General features: G+C 45.2%; 1 protein-coding gene across 1 annotated transcript in view; it reads right to left on the minus strand.

The window, feature by feature from the left end:
* Positions 1-27,500, minus strand: part of LOC110170303 (glutamate receptor 4-like) — a 130,396-nt gene that overhangs the window by 5,164 nt on the left and 97,732 nt on the right. Inside the window, 4 exon segments of the mRNA XM_055148284.1 lie at positions 2,560-2,697; positions 12,133-12,247; positions 20,627-20,874; positions 21,615-21,813. Coding sequence (XP_055004259.1) covers positions 2,560-2,697; positions 12,133-12,247; positions 20,627-20,874; positions 21,615-21,813 — 700 coding nt within the window.

Raw genomic sequence — 27,500 nt, forward strand, 5'->3', positions numbered from 1 at the left:
GTACCGGAGTAATCAGAGTACAAATGATGAGTAACTGTATTCAGTTACAGTTACTGTTTCAGTGAGTGGTAATTGGATTACAGTTACTTTGCTAAAATAAAAGGATTACATGGTGGGATTTTCCTGTTTTCACATTTTGGGCTAAATCCCTTTTTTTTTTTTTTTTTTTTCTTCTTGGTAATTCCACTCATTGCCGGACACTAAACCAGGTCTAAAACTACGTCTAAACCAGGTCTAAAACCAGGTCTAAACCAGATCTAAATCAGGTCTAAAACCAGGTCTAAAACCAGGTCTAAACCAGGTCTAAAACAGGTCTAAAGGTCTAAAACCAGGACCAAACCAGATCTAAATCAGGTCTAAAACCAGGTCTAAACCAGGTCTAAACCAGGTCTAAACCAGTCTAAACCAGGTCTAAACCAGGACTAAAAAAACAAGAATAAACCAGGTCTAAAACCAGGTCTAAACCAGGTCTAAAACCAGGTCTAATCCAGGTCTAAATCAGCTCTAAACCAGGTCTAAACCAGGTCTAAACTAAAACTAAAACAGGTCTAAAGGTCTAAACCAGGTCTAAACAGGACTAAACCAGGTCTAAACCAGGTCTAAACCAGGTCTAAACCAGTCTAAACCAGGTATAAACCAGGTCTAAAACCAGAACTAAACCAGGACTAAATCAGGTCTAAAACAGGATTTAACAGGTCTAAATCCTGCTGTGTGGACGTGTTTCTTCTTCTTCTATCAATAATATTTTTTAATTTGGTTCAGTAAAATCTGGACTTTTTATTTTCTTTTATCAGACAAAATTTCTTATGTGAAGATTTCCTTGTTTTTGTTTCTCTACAACAAATCAAGTAATCCAAAGTAATCAGATTACATTACTCACTTTAAGTAATTTAATGGATTCTGATTACAAACTACATTTTGGGGTGTGTAATCTGTAATCTGTAGGGGATTACATTTTAAAAGTAAACTTCCCAACACTGCACGTTTAACACACAAACCCTGAGCTCTTCTCTGAAACTGAAAACACTCTGTTCCACCTTGTGATGTCATCATGTGGTGATACAGGAAGTGCTCCGCTCCACACACCTTCACTAGAATCACATGGATCTTTTTTTTTTTTTTTTTTTTCCAGTCCTGGAGTTGACGATCTCGACTGAACTAAAGATGAACTAAAACTTGAAAACCACCACGTCACGACATCACGAGGTGGAGCAGAGCGTTTGGAGCTTTGCGGATGTAAACAGACTCAGAATAAAAATTTAATCAAACATGTGAATGAAAAAAAAACACGACTCCAGATTTGATTTTACTCTAATAAAAGAAACATATTCATAATGTTACAGCTGACATGATATTTTTTACTTAAATATTTTTTAACTGTCAGAAACACTCTCTGTCTGCACCTGTCTGTCTGCACCTGTCTGTCTGCACCTGTCTGTCTTCACCTGTCTGTCTGCACCTGTCTGTCTGCACCTGTCTGTCTGCACCTGTCTGTCTGCACCTGTCTGTTTGTGGAGTTGTCTGTTCTGGCTGGGTCTGCGCTGAAGAGTGTGTGCGGGGCTGAGTGTGTGTGTGTGTGTGTGTGTCTGTGTTGCGTGTTTGTGTGTATGTGTGTGATATTGTGCGATTGCGAGGGTCATATGTGTGTGTGTCTTTGTGTGTTTATGTGTGTGATGTTGGTGTGTGTGTGATATTGTGCAATTGTGAGGACCGTATGTGTGTCTCTGTGTGTGTGTCTTTGTGTCTGTGTGTCTGCGTGTATATTGTGTGTCTTTGTGTGATATTGTGCAACTGTGAGGGCCTATGTGTGTGTGCCAGTGTGTGTTGTGTCTGTGTGTGATATTGTGTGACTGTGAGGACCGTATGTGTGTATTCTGTGTATGTGTGTGTGTGTGTGTGTGTATGTTGTGTACATGTGTGTGTAATATTGTGCGTCTGTCAGGGCCGTATGTGTTGTGTGTATGTTGTGTATTGTGTGTTTTGTGTGTTGTGTGTGTTGCGCGTCTGTCAGGGCCGTATGCGTGTGTGCGTTTGTGTGTCGGGGTGTGTGTGTTGTGTGTATGCGTGTTGTGTCTGTGTATGTGTGTATGTTGTGTGTATGTGTGTGCTCTGTATGTGTATGTGTGTGTGTATGTTGTGTGTATGCGTGTTGTGTCTGTGTATGTGTGTATGTTGTGTGTATGTGTGTGTGCGTTTGTGTGTCGGGGTGTGTGTGTTGTGTGTGTATGCGTGTTGTGTCTGTGTATGTGTGTATGTTGTGTGTATGTGTGTGCTCTGTATGTGTATGTGTGCGTGTATGTTGTGTGTATGTGTGTGTGATATTGTGCGTCTGTCAGGGCCGTATGAGCCACAACACCAAGAGCAGGACGTCACATGACCACAGCCAATCAGACACAGCGGGGGGAGGGGCCACCAGGGGGCAGCACTTACAGTCTGAACACACTACATGTGCTCAGTGGCCTCGGCCGGGTACGGCGGGCACAGGGCCTGGCTAATGTGGGCAAGCTGCTGCAGGCTGGGGGAGGGGGTGAGGGGGAACAGAGGCTCGGGGAGGTCCACCTTCATTCTCTTGGCCTCGTTTCTGGACTTGTAGCAGAACTCGATGAGGGCCACGAGCATGGCCAGACCCAGGCCGCCCACCAGGATGTAGAAGACCCCCGCCACGTTGGACAGGCTCAGGGCCTGGGACGACTTGTCCTACAGAGGACACAGGACACAGGACACAAGACAGCCAATCAGAGCACGGCACACAGAGACCAAGTCACACACGTCAAACATCTGACACACACACACACACACACCACTGTCAAACATCTAACACTCTAACTCAGTGTGAAACATCTAACACTCTACCTGAAAGTACAAACATCTGACACACACACACACACACACACTACCATCAAACATCTCACTCTGTGAAGCTTCAGACCTGACTCTCTGAACTGTGATCTGTGAGTGAGCTGCACTAACCACTCCTTCTGAGGACCTCCTTCTGAGGACCTGAGGACCTGAGGTGTGTGCTGGTCACACAGGGACATGCACTGACTCGGTGTGTGTGACTTTAAAGTCATGTTTCAGCTCTGAGCGAGTGTTCAGTCAGACTGAGGAGGAGGAGGGGCTCTCTGTGAGGACCTGTGTGTGTGAGGGGCCAGTGTGTGTGTGAGGGCCTGTGTGTGTGCGTGTGTGTGTGTGTGGCCTGTGTGTGTGTGTGTGTGTGTGTGTGTGAGGACCTGTGTGTGTGAGGGGCCAGTGTGTGTGTGTGTGAGGGCCTGTGTGTGTGTGTGTGTGTGTGTGTGAGGTGCCTGTGTGTGTGTGTGTGTGTGTGTGTGTGTGTGTGTGTGTGTGTGTGTGTGTGTGTATGTGTGAGGGGCCAGTGTGTGTGTGTGTGTGTGTGTGTGTGTGTGTGTGTGTATGTGGTGTGTGTGTGTGTGTGTGTGTGTGTGTGTGTGTATGTGTGGGGCCATGTGTGTGTGTGTGTGTGTGTGTGTGTGTGTGTGTATGTGTGTGTGTGTGTGTGTGTGTGTGTGTGTGAGGACCTGTGTGTGTGTGTGTGTGTGTGTGGTGTGTGGGCCTGTGTGTTGTGAGGGCCTGTGTGTGTGTGTGAGGGCCTGTGTGTGTGTGAGGGTCTGTGTGTGTGTGTGTATATGTGAGGGCCTGTGTGTGTGTGTGAGGGTCTGTGTGTGTGTCAGGGCCTGTGTGTGTGTGTCAGGGCCTGTGTGAATGGGATGAATCTTCTTGATTTGTGAAATTTCAGATTCACAGTCACACGACATTTATAAGAAAAAGAAGAAGAAGTGAAGCTCTGAATAAAGTGTCTTTTGGAGGGTCTGGGGCTCCTGCAGGTGTGTGTGTGTGTGTGTGTGTGTGTGTGTGTGTGTGTGGTCCCTGTCACAGTGCCTCCCTGTCGGTGCGTCCCTGTCGGTGCCTCCCTGTCGGTGCGTCCCTGTCGGTGCCTCCCTGTCGGTGCGTCCCTGTCGGTGCGTCCCTGTCGGTGCCTCCCTGTCGGTGCGTCCCTGTCGGTGCGTCCCTGTCGGTGCGTCCCTGTCGGTGCGTCCCTGTCGGTGCGTCCCTGTCGGTGCCTCCCTGTCAGTGCGTCCCTGTCAGTACTGCAGGAGTGGACTCATGTCTGTGTCGTGGTGCAGAAGCAGCAGAGGTTTAATGATCCTGATCAGACCTGAGGCAAGGTGGAGTCGAGTCCAAACACTCGATGTAACAGTAAAAATAAAACTGCGCTGATGAAGCTGAGATTTATTTATGTTTCAGCTCAGGTCTGTGTCTCTGTCGTCAGTGTTGGGGAGTAACAGATTACATGTACCGGAGTTAAGTAATCAGAGTACAAATGTTTTCACATTTTGGGCCATATCCCTTTATTTTTCTTTTTTTTCTAAACCAGGACTAATTCAGGATTGAACCAGGACTGAACCCAGGACTAAAACCAGGTCTAAACTAGATCTAAACCAGGACTAAAACCAGGTCTAAACTAGATCTAAACCAGGTCTAAACTAGATCTAAACCAGGTCTAAACTAGATCTAAACCAGGACTAAAACCAGGTCTAAACTAGATCTAAACCAGGTCTAAACTAGATCTAAACCAGGTCTAAACTAGATCTAAACCAGGATCTAAAACCAGGTCTAAACTAGATCTAAACCAGGTCTAAACTACAGGTCTAAACTAGATCTAAACCAGGTCTAAACTAGATCTAAACCAGGTCTAAACTAGGATTTAACAGGACCAAACCATGCATAATATTTTTAATTTGGTTCAGTAAAGTTTGGGCTTTTTTATTTTCTTTTAACAGAAAAAATTTCTTATGTGAAGATTTCCTCGTCTTTGCTTCTCTACAGAAAATCAAGTAATCCAAAGTAATCAGATTACATTACTCACTTTAATAATTTAATGGATTCCGTTACAGACTACATTTTGGTGTGTGTAATCTGTAATCTGTAGGGGATTACATTTTAAAAGTAAACTTCCCAACACTGTCTGTCGTTCAGGTCTGAGTCTAAAACGAAAAATAATTCTGTCACTGGGCAAAAGTTTCAGAGTGAAAACCAGAGAAGGTTTCAGCGAGGCTCATCTGGACTCTTCATCTGTGCTCAATGTTTCAGGTCCAGAAAACGTTTTACATTTGAATAAATCTTTCTTTAAGTCCAACTCGAGAGGAAGGAGTTTTAGAACCGAACACAAAACCAGAGTCCAGATGAAAACTTCTCCTCACTGAAGCTCCAAGACGAACGAAGGATCGAACCGTCTCAGAGTGAAGACGCTTCTGGTCATACGCCGGAGGAGACCGAGGGGGAGGAGCCAACTGTGTGGTAGGAGGAGTCAACTGTGTGAGGGGAGGAGCTAACTGTGTGAGGGGAGGAGCTAACTGTGTGGTGGGAGGAGTTAACTGTGAGGGGCGGAGCCATGGAAGTGTAATAAAATCTGGAAGGTGAGCGGAAGATGGTCGTGTTGTGTTGTTTTCGGCGGCCTGTGCTCGTTGGCGCATCGCAACAAAATAAGATTTTTATTTCCACATCACTTGCTGAATCTCTGTGCACTTAGCTCCTCCCCTCACACAGTTAGCTCCGCCCCCTCTGTCTGACCGGAGCTGAAGAAGCCTCTCGGACGAGCTTCATCTTCACTCTAAAACTTTTGTCCAGTTAGAGAATTGAATTGAATCTTTTACTTTTCCTCCGTGCTAATGCTCTGAACCCCTCATTACCCCGGTGTGCACCTGTCTGCACCTGCCTGCACCTGCTGGGTGACCGGGGCAGAGACTGAGACGTTCTAACACAGAGAAAACTCTGCTCCGTAAGTGTTTTAAAACTCTCTGCAAAATGCTTAAGTACAGTTTTAAACAGGTACTTTTATACTTTTACTTACTTATACTTGTACTATACTTAAACGACTTATGTATTTTGTAAATTCAATGAAAGTTTTGGAAAAGTCATGGAATTTTCGTCTCTCTTTCCCACAGCTCCAGTGTTCTTAGTTCTTCACTGAGCCCTGATGAAGACCAGTTAAGGTCGAAACATGTCGGCTTTGGCCATTTAAATAAAAGCCTTTTAACTAAACTTTTTACTTTTTTTTTTACTTCTTTGGAGCGGCTGGAGTCCTGATGTGTTTTAGTTTTGATCACCTGCAGCAAACAGCCACATTTTTGCTCTTTCAGCTTCAGTGTTCTGTTCAGTTCTCATGAGTTTGTTCTGATTATTTCTGAACGTTTGCGCCTTTTGTTTAAAAGAGACGACAATAAACGCACTGACAGGATTTTAAACGTTCAAAAACTATAATCCCAAACCATAAGGCGAGCGGAAACAGTTTCAGATTTACACGTAAAGTCTGAATCAATTCTACACAAATTTTTTTCAGTGAAAACGAGAGCGAACCCTGTGTATACTTTTACTTTTACTTGAGTAACTTTTTGTACTTTTACTTCACAAAACGCAGTACTTCTTTCACCACTGAACTTTAAACACGTGACATAAAACGAAGTAACTGCTGAGTCCACTCGCTGTGTGCTCCAGTCTGACCCCAAACTACGGAAGCCGAGAGGGTCACAACAAACGCAAACAAACACAAATGTGACAACACAACAAAAAGCCACAACAAACCAAAAAAAGCCACAACAGAAGTGACCGCGGGACTCTATTTTCCGACGGACCGATCAAGCGGCAAGTGAAGAAGAAGAACGACAACGTGAAAAGTAAAGGAACGGAGAAGTTGGAAACGTAAGTAAAAGTAATTTATTGTTTTATCGTTATTCATTTCACGTTGTAGTTCTTCTTCTTCACTTGCCGCTTGATCGGTCCGACGGAAAATAGAGTCCCGCGGTCACTTCCGTTGTGGCTTTTTAATGTGTTGTTTTTTTTTTGATGTGTTTGTGGCTTTTTAATGTGTTGTGGCATTTTGTTGTGTTGTGGCTTTTTTTAATGTGTTGTGGCTTTTTAATGTGTTGTGGCTTTTTGTTGTTTGTGGGCTTTTTATGTGTTAATGTGTTGTGGCTTTTTTGTTGTGGCTTTTTATGTGTTGTGGCTTTTTTATGTGTTGTGGCTTTTTAATTTTGTGTTGCGGCTTTTAATGTGTTGCGTTTTATTTGCTTTTTTAATGTGTTGTGGCTTTTTAATGTGTTGTGGCTTTTTATTTGTTTTTAATATGTTGTGGTTTTTTACGTGTTGCGGCTTTTTAATGTGTTGCGACTTTTTTATATGTTGTGGCTTTTTTACGTGTTGCGGCTTTTTAATGTGTTGCGGCATTTGCGTTTGTGTTGTGGCTTTTTAACGTGTTGTGGCTTTTTAATGTGTTGCGGCATTTGCGTTTGTGTCGTGGCCTTTGTATTAACATAGAGTCCCGCTATCATTTCCGTTGTGGCTTTTTTTCATTTGTTGTGGCTTTCTGTTGTGTTGTCACTTTTTAAGGTGTTGTGGCATTTGCATTTGTGTTGCGGCGTTTGTATTAACATAGAGTCCCATGTTCATTTCTGTTGTGGCTTTTTAATGTGTTGCGGCTTTTGCGTTTGTGTTGTGGCATTTGTATTTGTTGCGGCGTTTGCATTAAAATAGAGTTCTGTTGTGGCTTTTTTTGGTGTGTTGTGGCTTTTTTTGGTTTGTTGTGGCTTTTTTGGTGTGTTGTGGCTTTTTTGGTTTGTTGTGGCTTTTATTGGTTTGTTGTGGCTTTTTAATGTGTTGCGGCTTTTGCCTTTGTGTTGTCGCATTTGTATTTGTTGCGGCGTTTGCATTAAAATAGAGTTCCGTTGTGGCTTTTTTTGGTGTGTTGTGGCTTTTTTTTTGTTGTTGTCGCATTTGTATTTGTTGCGGCGTTTGCGTTCGTTGTGGCCCTCTCGGCTTCCGTACCCTACAGTCTGCCTGTGTCAGCGTGCAGTGGGGGGGGGGGTCCCTGGGGTGAGTGGAGGTGGGTGGGTGTCCCGTGGTGGGGGGGGGGGTCCCTGGGGTGCGGGGGGTGGGGGTGGGGGGGCTGGACACTGACCTTACTTCCCGAGTCCTTGGGTCCACACTCCCCTTTATCGTACCACCATTTGTTTTTCAGTTTGTCTAAGACTCCTGCTTCACTCAGTTTCAATACGGCATGGTTTACTGGCGTTCTTCGTTTGGGGGCGGGGACAGGTGGGAAAGGGGAGGGGGGGAGGGGAAATAACATAAATAACATCATAGCACATGTTATTTTATGTTATTCAATCGTACGTCATCAGAAACTCCAACGAGAGCACCTTTCGTTTTACTGGGAGCCAGTGCGCGAGCCCAGGGAGGCCCCGCCGCCGCTACATGTCTCTTCGCTCCGCCGTGGCGAGGGGCGAGGGGGCGGAGCTAACAGACATATAAACAAGCGGGGCCCTGGCTTCGTCACCGCTCGGAAAACGGGGACATGCCGCCAGGACATTTCTGTTTCGGAAACACGGAGCCGCTACTGTCGAAGCAAACGGACGAAGGATTCTGAAACGATGGACTTTTATTTTGGTGATCGGAACAAAAACTTAAAGGAGCCGTATGAAGTTTTACGGTTTTAAAATCGGACTGTGACACAACAGAATCTATGTTGCCAGAGTTTTAAAGGTTCAGTATTACTCAAAATGGATTATTATGAGTTTTGCGTCATGTTCTAACGTTGTTCGTGCTCAGAAACAAACCTGGAGTTGTTTTATTTTTAGGGCAGGAGTCGGCTTTTTTATCCTTTCGTTGTGGCTCCCTTTAACTTTGGAAAATAATAATTTCAAGTATTTAATCACAATGTATTTTTATTTTAGTTGATTTGTTTTTAAATGTGATTCTAAATGTGTAGATAACGGTCGTCCTGTAACATTCAAATAAAACGTTTTTAATATTTTTGTCGCTCAAAATACGCGTCAAAGCTGCACAGGATCTGGCAACCCGGATTTACCAGGTCCTCCACCAGCAGCATCGTTTATTGAGCTTTTCAACCCCTGGTAGGTAAACGATCGTCAGTCTGGCGCCACCTAGTGCTTCCGCTCAATTTCATTTCCCTCCAGCGACTCGGTCAAGAATCAGAAAACACTTGACCACCTTTAATCTGGCCCTCGGCTGATTTTCTACTAAAGTATTTTTATTATATTTTCTATTAAAATGTTGTTAATTTTCTGTGGTGTTTATCACAGCAGCGTCTCCAGCGTCTCTGTACGTGGCCCCTCCCACCAGAGCAGCACAAATGAAGACTTGTCTCTTTCCAAACGCTCTTAAAGGACGATCGTTTTGACTGTTGACCGTGACACCCTCATCAGAAAAATGTCCAACATGAGAAAAGTGGAGCCGAGTGCAGGATTTTACAACAAAAATGGACTTATTCCTGTTTACAGACAAGTTCATGTTCAAACTTTGTGTTGAAATTGTATTTTTCTTAAAGTTTCAGGTTGTTCATAATATTATAATATTTTGTAAAAGAAAGAGTTCATCAATTCAAAAAGATTTCTGTAATAGATTTGTGTTTCTCTGCACAAATATTTGAACTTCTTGTTATTTTTGGGGTTTATATGACATGAGTTTTCTGATCCAGGACACTTTGGATCAAAGTCGGTTGGACTCGACCCCCGGAACAACATGAGTTTGACTCTCCTGGTCTAGACGGTTTGAAGAACGCCGGAAGTGAGAGTTCGGACATCAGCCAATCAGCGAAGAGACAGACATTCTGTGTTGGCAACGATTCCCGAGATCGAGGATTTAAAGTCGGAACAAAGAGAATATTTGCTGAATTTGATCTCGGGAAAAGACGTTATTGTTCTTCCTTCAGGATTTGGAGCTTTACAAACTTACAAACGTCACGACCAAACAGCAGCGACTGGTTCAATAAAAAAAGTTCCCGCCTCCCGTCGAGCGAACGAATCCTAATGCTGCAGGTCACACGGTTTCCACCAAGTGAAACCCACTGATTACATACAGCTCCTTTAAGAAACAGAACATGAAAATATTGACTCATTTTCTTGTTTCAGATTAGTTTTTTTCCAGTGGATCGTCTTGTTTCCACAGTACTGGCTCTCTCCTCTCGCACGCAGAACCACGTCCACGCCCACACGCCCACACGGTCTGATGGAGGGTCCGGCACCTGCTCGTTTCTACGGAGACGGAATGTTCCACAGTGTGACGTTAAACAGCTCGACTCTACGATTAGGCGGATTATTAGTTTCTGAACACAGCGGCACTAAAACAGTTTATCAAATAGTTTTATAAAACAGTGTAATCAAATCAGGTCTGATGTTAAATGAACTTTAGTGAGCGGGAAACGCCGCTGCTGGAACAACAAAATCTGTGTGTCGTTCGTTCATTTGTTTTTCAAAATAAAACCAAAAATAAGAAAAAATGGAAAAAAACAACGATTTTCTTTATTATTTGTCTCCAAAACCAAAATGAAAAAAAAAAAAAAAAAAAAACAGATAAGGGACGTCCGTTTACGTGACTTAAAGTTTGATGCTGGACTGAGACAAGGACTGAACTGGTCTTAGTCCTGATCTCAGTCCCAGTCTGATCCTGGTCTGATCCTGGTCTGGTCCTGGTCTCAGTCCTGATCTTGTTCAAGTCTGGTCCCGATCTCAGTCCCAGTCTCAGTCCTGGTTTCGGTCTCAGTTCTGATCATCTGACAGTCTACGCGGGTGCAACTCCGGGCCCGTACCTGACACTCAGTCCTGTTTTAGTTCTGGTTTAGTCCTTGTTTTAGTCCTGGTTTAGTCCTAGTTTAGTCCTGTTTTAGTCCTGGTTTAGTCCTGTTTTAGTCCTGTTTTAGTCCTAGTTTTAGTCCTGTTTAGTCCTGGTTTAGTCCTGTTTTAGTCCTGTTTTAGTCCTGTTTTAATCCTGTTTTAGTCCTGGTTTTAGTCCTGTTTTAATCCTGTTTTAGTCCTGGTTTAGTCCTGTTTTAGTCCTGTTTTAGTTTTATCCTGTTTAGTCCTGTTTTAGTCCTGGTTTAGTCCTGGTTTAGTCCTGTTTTAATCCTGTTTTAGTTCTGGTTTAGTCCTGTTTTAATCCTGTTTTAGTCCTGGTTTAGTCCGGTTTTAATCCTGTTTTAGTCCTGGTTTAGTCCTAGTTTAGTCCTGTTTTAGTCCTGGTTTAATCCGTTATCTGTTTTTTCCAAATCAAAAACTGAAAAAAAAAAAATCATTATCTGTTTTTTTCATTTTGGTTTTGGAGACAAATAATGAAGAAAATAGTTGGTTATTTTTTCAATTTCTTATTTTTTGGTTTTATTTTGAAAAACAAATGAACGAGTTCCACCGACACCTGCGTATGTTTGACTCTCTGGGACGACGCCGATGGGCGGAGCGACTCTCTCTTCGTGTTCTGTGTAAAGATGCGTAAGTATTTATTTATCTGTCTGAATATCGTCTGTCAAATTCATGCAAGTGCGTAAATACGAGGAACGTCCGTGTTTGAGTTTGTTTGTTTCCCAAGTAACTCTCGAACCGCTCGCCCGTTTGAGTCCAAATTCAGAGATTTTCATCCCAACGTGACGAGTGTGGGCAGCGCCAAGTCGTTCGGACAAAAAACTCAAAAGATCTGGTGACATGAGTGATGAAGTTTAGCCGGTGATAACTTCAGAACTTGTCACATTTTGTTTATTTATTGTTTGTTTATTTATTGTCTTTCTATCAAATGCAGGTGAGCGCGTAAATGCAAGGAACGTTCGTGCGCGAGTTTGCTTGTCTCTTCCACTCGTAACTCTCGAACTGCTCGCCCGTTTGAGTCCAAATTCAGAGAGTTTCATCCTAACGTGACGAGTGTGGGCAGTGCCAAGTTTCAAGTTGTTGGGACAAAAAATGCCAAAGATCTGGTGACATGAGTGATGAGTGACACCGCGGGGCCGGTGATAACTTCAGAAGTTGTCACGTTTTGTTTATTTATTGTTTATTTATTTAAAAATAACGAGAAAAAAAACATCTCAAAGTTCTTCCGTCTCCACGTAGAAAAACGTTTAACGGAGCCTCCGCCAGAAAAGTTACGCTTCAAATAAACACAAACGTGGTTCTTGTGGAGGCGGTCGGCGCGGACGTGTTCTCTGCGTTTTTGCCGGTGATGGCGCCCTCTGCTGGCGACCTGGCAGATGCCCCTGTTCCCGCTCGCACACACACACACACACACACACACACACACGCACACGTAGCACGCGGCGTAGCGACATGAGCGGCTAACCTTCTCGCCACCGCCTCCGCTGCCACACTCTCCTTTGTCGTACCACCATTTGTTTTTCAGTTTGTCCAGGAGGCCCTGCTCATTGAGCTTTAACACGGCCAGGTTTACTGCGCTTCTTGAAAACGATACAGAGCAGATTTTTTTGGTGAGAGGGTGAGTGGGTAAAACTGACGTCCAATTCAGGGGGGGGGGTGAGGAGGAGGAGGGGAGGGGGAGGGAGGTGGTGGAAGGGGGCGGGGACATGGGGGAGGGGGGAGGAGCCGTGGTGAGAGAGAGAGAGGGACAGAAGAGTTTAAGTCGTTCAGACAGCGGCAAAGGACGAAAGCTGAACCAAAAAAAAACTTTCCAGAAGAGCCGGAAATGACAGAGACGCAACAAAAATGAAACGTCCACATGTAAATATGAAACAAAGTGAGAGAGTTAAGTTTAGTTTCTTTGGCCACGTTTACATGATGTTTTTTTTTATTCCGAATTCAATTAAAATCTTCTCCTTGTTGTTTCCATCCATTTTCGTCAGTTTATCCGGGGTCGGGTCTCGGGGGCAGCAGCCTGAGCAGGGACTCCCAGACTTCCCTCACCCCAGACACGTCCTCCAGCTCCTCCAGGGGAACCCCGAGGTGTTCCCAGGCCAGCAGAGAGACATGGTCCCTCCAGTGTGTCCTGGGTCTCCTCCTCCCGGTGGAACATGAACACCTCCTGAGGGACACGTCCAGGAGGCATCAGGAACAGACGCCTGAGCCTCATGGGTCGTGTGCTGGTTTGCAATGGTTAAATTTGTCCACTAGAGGTCAGTGTGTCTCCGAGGCCTCAGACACGTCGAGCCGTTTGAGACGATATCGAGGCTGAGGTGTCGACGCTTCACGAGGCTCCGTCACAAGAACAAACCAAACACTTACTTCACCATTAAGTTTAATTCTGAAGCATTTTCATGATTTGTGTTTACGTGGAAGCGGAATTCATTTTTATCCAGAATTAAATCATTTTTATTTGGAATAGGAGGGTTTCAGTCACGTGATCACGATGATGCGCGAATTTCAGGTGGAGGGCAGGAAGTGAAGACAAACGCGACAAACAAACGCGACAAACAAACGCGACAAACAAACGCGACAAACGAACGCGACAAACAAACGCGACAAACGAACGCGACAAACAAACGCGGCTCTGGAGAACACAGATGTGGAGAAGAGTTCTTACTGTCAGGATTTAGAGTCTGTAACGAGGCAAAAGTACGAGCAGTTAGTCGACAAATATATCAGACGTGACCCTGATCTTAGTAAAAGATTTGCCGACAATCGAGGCAGAGGAGATCACCAACTATTGATCTCTTCAGACGTCGTTCTACACCAGACAACAGACGAAGGCAAAGTACAAAAGTTTGGAGGCTTATAACTTTTTTTGTGAGTGGATGGATCCTCAACCTCGGTGCAAAACGACTAAATGATGATGATGTTTGGTCTTGGCCGGGGGGAGTGTTTCTCTTATTTTATGTGTATCGACGTTATGTGTAAAACTGCAGTGTATCGACAGTGACCGATTTATCTGAACTATTTAATGTCAACAAACGTCGTTAGTCGTTAATGATTCGTTTATGTTTAGGTGAACCACAAAAAACTATTGATCTTTGTAACAAACCTTTGTCGACGTGTCACTGCAGACACGAGCAGCAGTGAATTCTGCTGCTCCCGACACAAACAGGTTTGTAATCAGTGTCGGGGAGTAACAGATTACAAGTACCAGAGTAATCAGATTACAAATGATGAATAACTGTATTCAGTTACAGTTACTGTTTCAGTGAGTGGGAATTGGATTACAGTTACTTTGTTCAAATAAATGGATTACACAGAGGGATTTTACTGTTTTTACATTTTGGACTAAACCAGGACTAAACTAAGTCTGAAACTAGGACTAAAACCAAAAACTTAAACTAGGACTAAACCAGGACTAAACCAGGACTAAACTAAGTCTAAACCCGGACTAAAACCAGAATTAAACTAGGACTAAACTAGGACTAAACCAGGACTAAACCAGGACTAAAACCAGGACTAAACCAAGTCTGAAACTAGGACTAAAACCAAAACTAAACTAGGACTAAACTAAGACTAAACCAGGACTAAACCAGGACTAAACCAGGTCTGAAACCAGGACTAAAACCAAAACTAAACTAGGACTAAACTAAGACTAAACTAAGACTAAACTAAGACTAAACCAGGACTAAACCAGGACTAAACTAGGACTAAAACCAGAACTAAACCAGGTCTGAAACCCGGACTAAAATCAAAACAAAACTAGAACTAAACCAGGACTAAAACTAGAACTAAACTAAAAAACATGAAAATATCAAGTAATCCAAAGTAATCAGATTACATTACTCACTTTAAGTAATTTAATGGATTCCATTACAAACTACATTTTGAGGCGTGTAATCTGTAATGTGTAGGGGATTACATTTTAAAAGTCACCTTCCCGACACTGTTTGTAATCCACTTTTTACGGTGTTGTTCTGTCGGCTTTTTCCATTTCTGACCTTTGTGTTCGACGATCTTCTGTTCTCTAAAAACATCGCTTTTCCTTCTCTCGGTTCGAACGATTGGCACAGACGTAAACGACACAACACGTCGGCGTTTTCCTCCAGTCGGTTCACTTCCTGCCTCCGTCTGACAAACGTCGCCCTGTGACGTCACGTGAAACCCACATATTGAAGCTCTCATGGAAACGTGGCAATTCACACGTGTATGAGTAACATGAGTGAGTCACACCTGTTGGACTCCGCCAGGGCTGCACCTGTCACCGGTTCTGTTCATTGTGTTTATGGACAGAGTTTCTAGGTGCAGTCAGGGGCCGGAGGGTTCGGTTTGGGGACCACAGGATTTAATCTCTGCTGTTTGTGGATGATGTTGTTCTGTTGGCTTCATCGAACCAGGACCTGCAGCACTGGGGCGGTTTGACCCGAGTGTGAAGCGTCTGGGATGAAGATCAACTCTTCTAAGTCCGAGGTCGTGGTTCTCGACCGGAAAAAGGCGTTTTACCCTCTCCGGGCGGGTGGAGAGTCTCTGCCTCAAGTGGAGGAGTTCAAGTATCTCGGGGTCTTGTTCACGAGTGACGGGGAGGACGGAGCGTGAGATTGACAGGTGGACAGGTGCAGCGTGGGCAGATTGACAGGTGGACAGGTGCAGCGTGGGCAGATTGACAGGTGCAGCGTGTCTGCAGTGATGCGGTCGCTGTATCGGTCGTTGTGGTGAAGAGGAGCTGAGTCGAAAGGCGAAGCTCTCGATTTACCGGTCAGTCTTCGTTCCTCCTCTCACCTCTGGTCATGAGTCTGGGTAGTGACCGAAAGGACGAGATCGCGGATACAAGCGCTCGAAATGAGTTTCCTCCGCAGGGCGTCTGGGCGTCTCCCTTAGAGACAGGGTGAGGAGCTCAGTCACACGGGAGGAGCTCGGAGTAGAGCCGCTGCTCCTCCACGTGGAGAGGAGCCAGTCTGAGGCTCGGGACATCTGTTCTGATGCCTCCTGGACGTGTCCCTCAGGAGGTGTTCATGTCCCACCGGGAGGAGGCCCCGGGGAAGACCCAGGACACACTGGAGGGACTATGTCTCTGGTCTGGACTGGGAACACCTCAGGGGTCCCCCCGGAGGAGCTGGAGGACGTGTCTGGGGTGAAGGAAGTCTGGGAGTCCCCCGCGACCCGACTTTGGATAAGCGGAAGAAAATGGATGGATGAGTAACACTTTATTATGAGTCTGTTTATAATTAAAAACAAATCAGTGTTAAAAATCTTTCCATCAAATGTAAAATGTTCAGATTTTGGACTTTGATTTGCCCTTTTTGTGTTTTTGTAATTTCTACTTTGCTTTATCACTTTTAGTTACACGTACAACTTTACGGTGGAGAATCCGTCACCTGCTTGTCACCTACTCTTACTCGAGTACTTTTTTTGAGTACTCCACCTCGTCGGTCTGAGCCAGAACATAATCATGACGGTCGTTTGTTTTGTTTCTGCGGCTCTTTTGGCGGCGTCGGGTTTGGTTCAGCGTTCGTTCAGATCCGCTCATTTCCTCAAACAACTGTGACGAAAACAAAAAAAGCATCAGAGCAAAATCAGGCAACAACAACACGGCGGCGGCGGCGGCGCGAGGAGCCCCGCCCACTGACCGACGGACCAATCAGGAAGCAAAAGGTCCTCGCTTCCTCTTCGGTCTGTGTGAGTGAACGAGGCGGAGAAACTGGACTCATCCTTAAAGGTCTAAAGGTCCAATATTCCACAAAACGGAGACTCGTGAACTTTGAAGGTCGTACAGAGGATTTATCAAAGAACGAAAAACACGGACTAAACCAGGTCTAAACCAGGACTAAGTCAGGACTAAACCAGGACTAAACCAGGATTAAACCAGGACTAAACCAGGTCTAAACCAGGTCTAAACCAGGACTAAACCAGGACTAAACCAGGACTAAACCAGGTCTAAACCAGGACTAAACCAGGACTAAACCAGGACTAAACCAGGTCTAAACCAGGACTAAACCAGGTCTAAACCAGGACTAAGGTCAGGACTAAACAGGACTAAACCAGGTCTAAACCAGGTCTAAACAAGGACTAAACCAGGATTAAACCAGGACTAAACCAGGTCTAAACCAGGACTAAACCAGGTCTAAACCAGGTCTAAACCAGGACTAAACCAGGTCTAAACCAGGTCTAAACCAGGTCTAAACCAGGACTAAACCAGGTCTAAACCAGGACTAAACCAGGAAACCAGGACTAAACCAGGACTAAACCAGGACTAAACCAGGTAAACCAGGACTAAACCAGGTCTAAACCAGGTCTAAACCAGGACTAAACCAGGTCTAAACCAGGTCTAAAACCAGGACTAAACCAGGTCTAAACCAGGACTAAACCAGGTCTAAACCAGGACTAAACCAGGACTAAACCAGGACTAAAACCAGGTCTAAACCAGGACTAAACCAGGTCTAAACCAGGTCTAAACCAAACCAGGACTAAACCAGGTCTAAACCAGGTCTAAACCAGGACTAAACCAGGTCTAAACCAGGTCTAAACCAGGACTAAACCAGGACTAAAACCAGGACTAAACCAGGACTAAACCAGGTCTAAACCAGGACTAAACCAGGACTCTAAACCAGGACTAAACCAGGACTAAACCAGGAACTAAACCAGGACTAAACCAGGACTAAACCAGGACTTAAACCAGGACTAAACCAGGTCTAAACCAGGACTAAACCAGGACTAAACCAGGACTAAACCAGGTCTAAACCAGGACTAAACCAGGACCAAACAGCCAATAGATCGTGGTCGTCACTAGGGACGGGCATTCAATGAAATGTTCTTAATCGATCGTCAGAAGAATTAACGATCGATTATCGATTAATCCTTAATGTTTTTCTATTAAAATGATCATCATTATTATTACTATCTGCACTAATCTGCATCAATAAATTCAACTTTACGACATATAAACATAACGACTCTAGATCCACATCAGCTGTTTGACATTATAATGTGTTTAATTCAGTTTTGTTCAAATCTCACAGAAACAAAACTTAAAACCACATCACTAATTTACATAAACTAAGTGAAGATAAAACTCCAGCTCTTGTGTCGCTGATGTGGTTCAACTTGTGTTGGATTAAAAGACATGACTCAGGTGAATACAGGTCAGTGTGACCAGATTTGTGTTTGTCAAAACCAGGACAGCGTACGGGGGGAGGGGGGCGGGGCCTCGTCATCCACATTGAGCGACTCTCACCTGGAAAAACTTTTTCCCACTGGACACAGAAACATATGTGCTGCTTTATCCACTGTGCACATGGACTCACACTTGTCCCAACGCAACGGAAAGTGTGGAATTTCTTCTACAAATCCTGGTTAAATCCACATTTGTGCTTCGGTTCGTTACAGACTGACCCACTGTTTGTGTCTCGCTCCTTCTGATGCAGAGACACATGTACACACCTGTTTGGTCACGACACACACACATACATTCAGTTTGTCCATTAAAATGAACGGAATCCATGAAATTCTTAATGATCAATTATCGATTAATCGATTAATCATGCCCATCCCTAGTCGTCACAGTTACTCGGCTGCTGCGTCTAAAACACGAATCTGAATTTTCATCGACAATTTGAAACAAAAACAACAAAAAAATCCTCTGTACGACCTTTAAGTCGTGTTCTGTTGTTCGTCATCAGACTCACAGCTGGAGCCTGTTTGTTTGAGTGACTCTTTATGATGAGTCTGTCTACGTCTACAAAGCTCCGAACGCTCTGCTCCACCTTGTGATGTCATCAAGTGGTAGTAAAACAGTTAAGATCGTTGTATTGAATGTTTTGATAAAGATCTGACTTTTATTTTCCCAGTTTGTTCGTTTTTTTTTTTTTATGTTCAAAATTTTGGAAATTATGGGGCGTTCCATCACTGTTACCGTAGCGACCATGTGACGTACTCGGAAAAACGAATTACGTACTCGGAAAAACGAAAACTCGGAAAACGGATATTTGAAGGAAAAAAAACGTAAGAAAACATCTTTATATCGTTGAAATTAAGAAAAATGTGTGCAAAAGTAAAAAAATTGAGAATCGTCAGACGCATGCGCACTTTAAAAACACAGTGGAGCGCTTGTGTCACCGTGTTACCGCGTGACATCACAAGGTGGAACGGGGAATTCGGGGTAATTCTCGACTGAACGCGAACGAAACAAAGCAAAACTCCAGGACTGTGACGAGGAAACGAAAATCTGTACGAACAAAAGAGTTGAAATTTAAAATAAGGTGTCATTCCCCTCGTGGTCGACAGGGGGCAGAGTCGAGCGCTCGGGCGGCTCCTCGTCGCCGCGGACGCAGACGAAGAGTCCGTTAGCTCGGGGCGAAAAAACGCTGAAGTAGCATTAGCTGAGTGCGCGAGGCTCGTTAGCGACGCAGAAAGAAAACGTTTTCTGAAACATGCACAAAGTTTAACACAAAGTTTAACACAAAGTTTAACACGAAGCTGAAAGAAAAGATTAAAGACAAAAGCAGGTCGTCCCCACATGCCAAACACAGACCGGACCTCAGACCGGACCTCAGACCAGGCCTCGGACCAGACCTCGGACTGGACCTCAGACCGGACCTCGGACTGGACTTTAGTCTGGACCTCAGACCAGGCCTCGGACCGGACCTCGGACTGGACCTCAGACCGGACCTCAGACCGGACCTCGGACTGGACTTTAGTCTGGACCTCAGACCAGGCCTCGGACCGGACCTCGGACTGGACTTTAGCCTGGACCTCAGACCAGACCTCGGATTGGTCCTTGGCCTGGGCCTTAGACCTAAGACCAGACTTTGGACTGGATCTCGACCTGGAACTCAGACCGGACCTCAGCCTGGACCTCAGACCAGGCTTTGGACCGGACCTTACCCTGGGCCTCAGATTGGGCCTCAGACCGGACCTCAGATCAGACCTCAGCCTGGATCTCAGCCTGGACCTCAGACCAGACCTCAGACCGGACCTCAGCCTGGACCTCAGCCTGGACCTCAGACCAGACCTCAGACCGGACCTCAGCCTGGACCTCAGACCAGACCTCAGACCGGACCTCAGCCTGGACCTCAGCCTGGACCTCAGACCGGACCTCAGACCAGACCTCAGCCTGGACCTCAGACCTGACCTCAGCCTGGACCTCAGCCTGGACCTCAGCCTGGACCTCAGACCAGACCTCAGCCTGGACCTCAGACCGGACCTCAGCCTGGACCTCAGCCTGGACCTCAGCCTGGACCTCAGCCTGGACCTCAGCCTGGACCTCAGCCTGGACCTCAGACCGGACCTCAGACCGGGCGACATGGCTTTGTCTGTTTTTGTGTCATTGTTAGAATTGTAAATATTCTTCATCAGACTTTGCTGGTCTCTGGGGTTGGTCCTTCTGTGAGACGGGGGACCACAGCGCCCCCTGCAGTCGCTCTTCTCCACAGCAGGATCCTGAGTGTGAGAACAGGAGCCCCCTGCTGTTGGTTTAGTGAATTACAGGCACGAGGGCAATGTCCCTGTGATACACCAAACCAACAGCAGGGGGCGCCTGCTTTACCAAACCTGGACTGGTGTTTTTCAGATGAATCTCTGTTCTATAAACGATGATGTAGATCAGAATGATCAACAGAAGTGTCTGTGACAGCAGGGGGCGCTGTGGTCTCTCCTCTCACATGAGAACAGCCCCAGACACACAGAGACTCTGAGTCCAAACAAACGGATCTGTTCATGAGACGGAACAGGATCTGGACCAAAGAAATGTTTTTAAAATATCGACAGATTTCTGCGATAAACGACACTGAACAGTCGTCCATGTCGCCGTCTGAGCGCAGCCTCAACCCCCACTGTACCCGTCAGGTGCCTGTCAGACGCCCGGCAGGTGCCCGTTAAGCACCCGTCAGGCGCCGTCAGGTGCAGAAAGGCGGCACATCAGGGCGGGTGGAATAACATAACAACACGTGTCCATATTGTTACACTACTCCACCCACCTTAACTGTGAACCCTTGGGCGTGGCCACGCCGTAGCCTTTGGAGTCCAGGTTCCCGCCCACTTTCATGGTGTCGCAGGGTTTGCGTTGCTCCGTGTACTCGTTCATCGTGGACTCCAGGAGGAAGGCGTATTTCCCTTTGGACTTTCGGACGCGGGCGACGCCCTCGGCCGTCGTCTTGGTGAAGACCGTGGGCTCCGCCGACTTCATGTAGCCCCACATCTTCTCGTACACCGCGATCTTCGAGCGCTGCGACAGGAGCGTGTGTGTGCAGACAGGGCCGGCAGGTGCAGTGACAGGAGCATGTGATTAACAACAGTAATAACAACAGTAAAATCAGACATTTTGGGACCTGGGAATTTAACTCAATCAGCACAAACTAATGAAACATTATTAAGACATTAATGCTAATGTGAAACTTCGTTATAGTTTTACACATATTTCAGATTAAATTTTACACACAAAATGAGCTCATATTTATGAAAGCTCATTTCCACCAGTAAATAAAAAATAAAAACTTCACAGAAACTCATAATTACGAGTTTAAAAGTCTTAATTATGAGTTTCAAACTCAACACAAAGCAGCTTTTTTCACAACGACCGGACGTCACCACGGAAGGTTTATGGAACTTCTGGTTAATGTTTTTCTGCTTAAATGTGTGTGTGTAAATGTGTGTGTGTAAGTGTGTGTGTGTGTAAATGTGTGTGTGTGTGTGTAAATGTGTGTAAATGTGTGTAAATGTGTGTGTAAATGTGTGTGTAAATGGTCCCTACAATTCCACAAACCTGCATTGTGGGACTTCCGGTTGTGAAAAGTTCTATTTTGCTGGTTTTGCTGCTTATTTAAAACAAATTTTTACCATTTATATTTTTATTTTTATTTTTTATTCTATTATATTTTGACGTGTGACTCCTGGGCCTAAATTATTCTCTCGCGGGTGAGTACATTCGTTTCGTTGGACGTGGACGCGCCATCGTCGTCTCCTCACCCTGAAGAACTCCTTGGTGGATCCGGAGTCCAGCGTCCCGTAGGCGATGTCGGTCTGTTTGGCGAGGTCCTCGGCGCTTTCGATGGGCGACACCATCCGCTCCACGGTGAGGAACGCCGCCAGGTTGGCCGTGTACGACGAGATGATGATGAGCGTGAAGAACCACCAGACTCCGCCCACGATGCGCCCGGACAGCGACCTGGGGGACGAGCGAGAAGCGAGACGGCGGTTTAGTCCTGATGAAATGAATAATACACGTTTAAAGATGCACTGTGTAACTTTTCTGGTCGCTTTGCTCCATGGAGATGTTATTGATTTGTCTGGAACATTAAACCTTTCAATCTCCATGGAAACCAAACCAGACCAAGTCACAGGTCAGATCTTTGGACAGGCGAGATTTTTTGAGTTTTAGTTCTGGTTTAGTCCAAGTTTAGACCTGGTTTAGTCCTGGTTTAGTCCTGGTTTAGACCTGGTTTAGTCCTGGTTTAGTCCTGGTTTAGACCTGGTTTAGTCCTGGTTTAGTCCTGGTTTAGTCCTGGTTTAGTCCTGGTTTTAGTCCTGGTTTAGTCCTGGTTTAGTCCTGGTTTAGTCCTGGTTTAGTCTCTGGTTTAGTCCTGGTTTAGTCCTGGTTTAGTCCTGGTTTAGTCCTGGTTTAGTCCTGGTTTAGTCCTGGTTTAGTCCTGGTTTAGTCCTGGTTTAGTCCTGGTTTAGTCCTGGTTTAGTCCTGGTTTAGTCCTGGTTTAGTCCTGGTTTAGTCCTGGTTTAGTCCTGGTTTAGTCCTGGTTTAGTCCTGGTTTAGACCTGGTTTAGTCCTGGTTTAGTCCTGGTTTAGTCCTGGTTTAGTCCTGGTTTAGTCCTGGTTTAGTCCTGGTTTAGTCCTGGTTTAGTCCTGGTTTAGTCCTGGTTTAGTCCTGGTTTTAGTCCTGGTTTAGTCTGGTTTAGTCCTGGTTTAGTCCTGGTTTAGTCCTGGTTTAGTCCTGGTTTTAGTCCTGGTTTAGTCCTGGTTTAGTCCTGGTTTAGTCCTGGTTTAGTCCTGGTTTAGTCCTGGTTTAGTCCTGGTTTAGTCCTGGTTTAGTCCTGGTTTTAGTCCTGGTTTAGTCCTGGTTTAGTCCTGGTTTAGTCCTGGTTTAGTCCTGGTTTAGTCTGGTTTAGTCTGGTTTAGTGGTTTAGTCCTGGTTTAGTCCTGGTTTAGACCTGGTTTAGTCCTGGTTTAGTCCTGGTTTAGTCCTGGTTTAGGTCCTGGTTTAGTCCTGGTTTAGACCTGGTTTAGTCCTGGTTTAGTCCTGTTTAGTGGTTTAGACCTGGTTTAGTCCTGGTTTAGACCTGGTTTAGTCCTGGTTTAGTCCTGGTTTAGTCCTGGTTTAGTCCTGGTTTAGTCCTGGTTTAGTCCTGGTTTAGTCCTGGTTTAGTCCTGGTTTAGTCCTGGTTTAGTCCTGGTTTAGTCCTGGTTTAGTCCTGGTTTAGTCCTGGTTTAGTGGGACACGTTTAAAATGTGAAACTAATCAGATAAAACAAAAATCTCAAACTGAGTCACCGTCAGCAGGTTTGTCCCAAAAAAATGACAATAAAATAAATAAAATAAATGTTTTGAGGTGCACATTCCCACGCTTTGTTTCCAGGCATTTTCCAGGCATTTTCCAGGCATTTTCCAGGATGTTTTTAATGGCGTCGTCAGAGCGTCTGCAGATACGAGACTCGTTTTTTACTATTATGTTTTTTTAAAGTTATGGGAAAAAACTTGAAGTGGGTTTGAGACGAGGTTTTCTCCAAAAACAAGCGATACCGCGGGAAATACTCCAATACTTTTACTTGAGTAGAAGTTTTCATGTGATACTTTTACTTTTACTTGAGTAACAAAACTGAGTACTTCTTCCAAATCTGAAAGTGACACAAGACGAAGCACATTTCTTTTGGTCCATTTTCTAATTTTCTATGTCTAGAAAACAGGACCATTTTTTTTCCAGGTTCTCCAGGTTCTCCAGGTTCTCCAGGTTCTCCAGGGTGTGTGGGAACGCCGACAGGTGCAGCTCCTCATTATCTCCAGATCAAAGTGTTCACCTTCAGATGTTTGAAACCAGGACAAAGAGTCTCTGGAGAGAAGAAGAACCAGAGCTGATCTCCAGACTCACATGTTCCTCCAGGTTCTGCTCCTTTTTCTCTCTGAACTTCTGACGTTTATTTGGACTGATTCATGTTTGAGGAAGTTTTAATCTCTTATTTTGTCATTTTAGTCCTGGTTTAGTCCTGGTTTAGTCCTGGTTTAGTCCTGGTTTAGTCCTGGTTTAGTCCTGGTTTAGTCCTGGTTTAGACCTGGTTTAGTCCTGGTTTAGTCCTGGTTTAGTCCCGTTTTAGTCCTGTTTAGTCCTGGTTTAGTCCTGGTTTAGTCCCGTTTTAGTCCTGGTTTAGTCCTGGTTTAAGTCCTGGTTTAGTCCTGGTTTAAGACCTGGTTTAGTCCTGGTTTAGTTCTGGTTTAGATCTGGTTTAGTCCCGTTTTAGTCCTGGTTTAGTCCTGGTTTAAGACCTGGATTAGTCCTGGTTTAGTTCTGGTTTAGTCCTGGTTTAGTTCTGGTTTAGTCCTGGTTTAGTTTTGGTTTAGTTCTGGTTTAGTCCTGGTTCAGTCCTGGTTTAGTCCTGGTTTAGTCTTGGTTTAGTTCTGGTTTAGTCCTGGTTTAGTTTTGGTTTAGTTCTGGTTTAGATCTGGTTTAGTCTGGTTTAGTCCCGTTTTAGTCCTGGTTTAGTCCTGGTTTAAGACCTGGTTTAGTCCTGGTTTAGTTCTGGTTTAGATCTGGTTTAGTCCCGTTTTAGTCCTGGTTTAGTCCTGGTTTAAGACCTGGATTAGTCCTGGTTTAGTTCTGGTTTAGTCTTGGTTTAGTTCTGGTTTAGTCCTGGTTTAGTTTTGGTTTAGTTCTGGTTTAGATCTGGTTTAGATCTGGTTTAGTCCAGTTTTAGTCCTGGTTTAGTCCAGTTTTAGTCCTGGTTTAGTCCTGGTTTTAGTCCTGGTTTAGTCCAGTTTTAGTCCTGGTTTAGTCTGGTTTTAGTCCTGGTTTAGTCCAGTTTTAGTCCTGGTTTAGTCCTGGTTTCACACTTGTTTCTTTATGAAGTTGTTTTAGCTCAAAATTAGATTTTAATTTAGAAATTAATTTAGATTAGAATTTAATTTTAATTTAAAAATGTCACAGTTAGAACAGAAGGATCCACAGGGGTCAGAGGTTTGCATGTTCTCCCCGTGGCTCACATTTATTTATTTATTTATTTATTTATTTATTTTTCATGTTTAATTTTTCCTGATGTGTTGAATATTCAGATTATTGAACTGAACCTGGGACACTTTTTTTAACACGACTTTTGAAGGACAGAATTGAATCTAGAATAACTCCAAGGTTTTTAAAATGTATTTTCATTTAATAATTATTAATTATTTAATCATTTAAAAGTTCTGTTCCAATAAGAAAAAAACATTTGATATTTTCAGTTCGGTGTCACGTTTTGAGAAATAAGAAATAAGAAAATAAGAAACACACAGACTGATTTTTTTTTTTTTTTTTGGGTCTGGTTTGGTCTCCGTGGAGATAGAAAAGATTAATGCCACACTGAGGAACATTCCAGATAAAGCAATAACAATGACATGTCCACGGAGAAAAGTGTTTGACGAATCCTCCAAAAAAAATGGAAAAACGACCCAGTGCAGCTTTAACTGTGACTCGGAGGCGTTTCCATTCGTCCCTCGTGTCTGTTTTTGTGACTCGTCCTTCACAGCTGCTGCAACGACCCCGACGCACCACCAGAGGGAGACGAGCGCACACCGAGTCCCCCGAGTCCCCCGAGTCCCTCCGCCGAGCGCACACCGAGTCCCCCGAGTCCCCCGAGTCCCCTCTGCTGTGTCCCTAAACCGTGTCCCTCCAACATGTCCCTCCACCGTGTCCCCTGCAAAGTCCCTCCACCATGTCCCCTCCAACATGTCCCTCCACTGTGTCCCTAAACCGTGTCCTTCCCCCCGTGTCCCTCCACCATGTCCCTCCACCATGTCCCTCCACCATGTCCCTCCACACCCGTGTCCCTCCTCCACCGTGTCCCTCCACCACCGTGTCCCTCCACCATGTCCCTCCACCATGTCCCTCCACCGTGTCCCTCCACCGTGTCCCCTCCAATGTCCCTCCACCGTGTCCCTCCACCGTGTCCCTCCACCGTGTCCCTCCACCATGTCCCTCCACCGTGTCCCTCCACCGTGTCCACCGTGTCCCTCCACCGTGTCCCTCCACCGTGTCCCTCCACCGTGTCCCTCCACCACCGTGTCCCTCCACCGTGTCCCCTCCACCATGTCCCCGTCCCCCACGTGTCCCTCCTCACATCAGCACGTGTGTTCAGCCTCTGACAACACCTAAAGACACTCTGTCCTCACGTCCCCCCCCCCGCGTCCCCCCCCGTCACCACCAGGGGGCAGCGCGGACGCTTCACCCCCGACCGCGGCGGCTCCGACCGACCGGAGAGAAGAAGAAGAAGAAGAAGAGGAGGAGGAGGAGGAGGAGGAAGGTCGTGAGGAGAATCGCAAAGAGTAAATACTGCAATGAAGAGAACAAACACACACACACACACACACACACACACACACACACACACACACACACACACACAACACACACACACACAGGGACGCGCACATGGACGCGCACACACATTTGTTTATTGCCGTCGTCTTTCACGCACGTTTAACGCACAAACCTGCAGATTTCAGAAAAAAGGAGAGAAAGAGGAGGAAGAGGAAGAGGAGAGGAGAAGGGGGCAACGGAGGAAAGGAGGAAGAGAAGAACGAGGGACTGAAGGAGGAGGAGGGAGGGGGAGGGGACACTGCGCCGCTTCATCTTCACATGTGGCTGTGGGGGAGCGGCGGCGGCGGCGGAGGAGCGTGTGATATTTTATAAAAACGTGTGTTATATTTACAGAAAAACACCAGATAATCTTGTTTATTTGTTTCAGACCAGGCTTTTATTTGAGACCAGGCCGCAGTTTGGGGCACGAGATTCATCCCTTTCTCACAAAAACTGGGAAAATCTGGCGCTCACAGGGTTCTCACGGTCATGGAAATCCTGGAAAAGTCATGGAGTTTTAGGTTCTGTTTACACGAGAACGTTTGGGGGTAAAAACGACAGAATATTTTAAGGGAAGTGTTTTTCGTTTAGACGGTGTTGGTGTTTTTGAGGCTTGAAAAAAAAAACCGACTGTAACGGAGTAGCTCCAGAGTGGAAAACTTGAATAGGCATCGAATCCGTGTGTTGTTCGTTCATTTGTTTTTCAAAATAAAACCAAAAATAAGAAACAGTTTTCTTCATTATTTGTCTCCAAAACCAAAATAAAAAAACTGAAAATGATTCATTTTTTCAGTTTTCAATTTTGTGTTTAAATGAAAAATGGAAAAAATGGAGAACGACCGTTTCCCGTTTACGTGACGTCCATGACTGCGATGCTGGACTTTTGCGCCGCATACGGACTGAACCAGGACTGATCCAGGTCCGGGACCAGACCGGGACCAGACCAGGACCAGGCCGAGACTGAGACCAGACCAGGACTAGGACCAAGCTGGGACCATACAAAGACCAGACCAGAGGCTCAGAGTCCGGTCTGGTCCCGGTCTGGACCTGGATCAGTCCTGGTTCAGTCCGACATCACAGTCACTGAAGTCACGGAAACAGGAAACGACCTTTATCATTTTTTTCCATTTTTCATTTAAACACAAATTCGAAAACTGAAAAAACAAATCATTATGTGTTTTTTCATTTTGGGTTTGGAGACAAAACCAAAATATTTTGAAAAAAAAATGAACGAACGACACAGATTATTCTTCTGGACGTGTTTAAAATGTGAAACTTTGTCCTGAAGTTACAGGAAAAA

The sequence above is a fragment of the Boleophthalmus pectinirostris genome, unplaced genomic scaffold, assembly GCF_026225935.1.
Source record: "Boleophthalmus pectinirostris isolate CB_2022bp ecotype Guang Dong unplaced genomic scaffold, ASM2622593v1 HiC_scaffold_12, whole genome shotgun sequence".
NCBI lineage: Eukaryota > Metazoa > Chordata > Actinopteri > Gobiiformes > Gobiidae > Boleophthalmus > Boleophthalmus pectinirostris.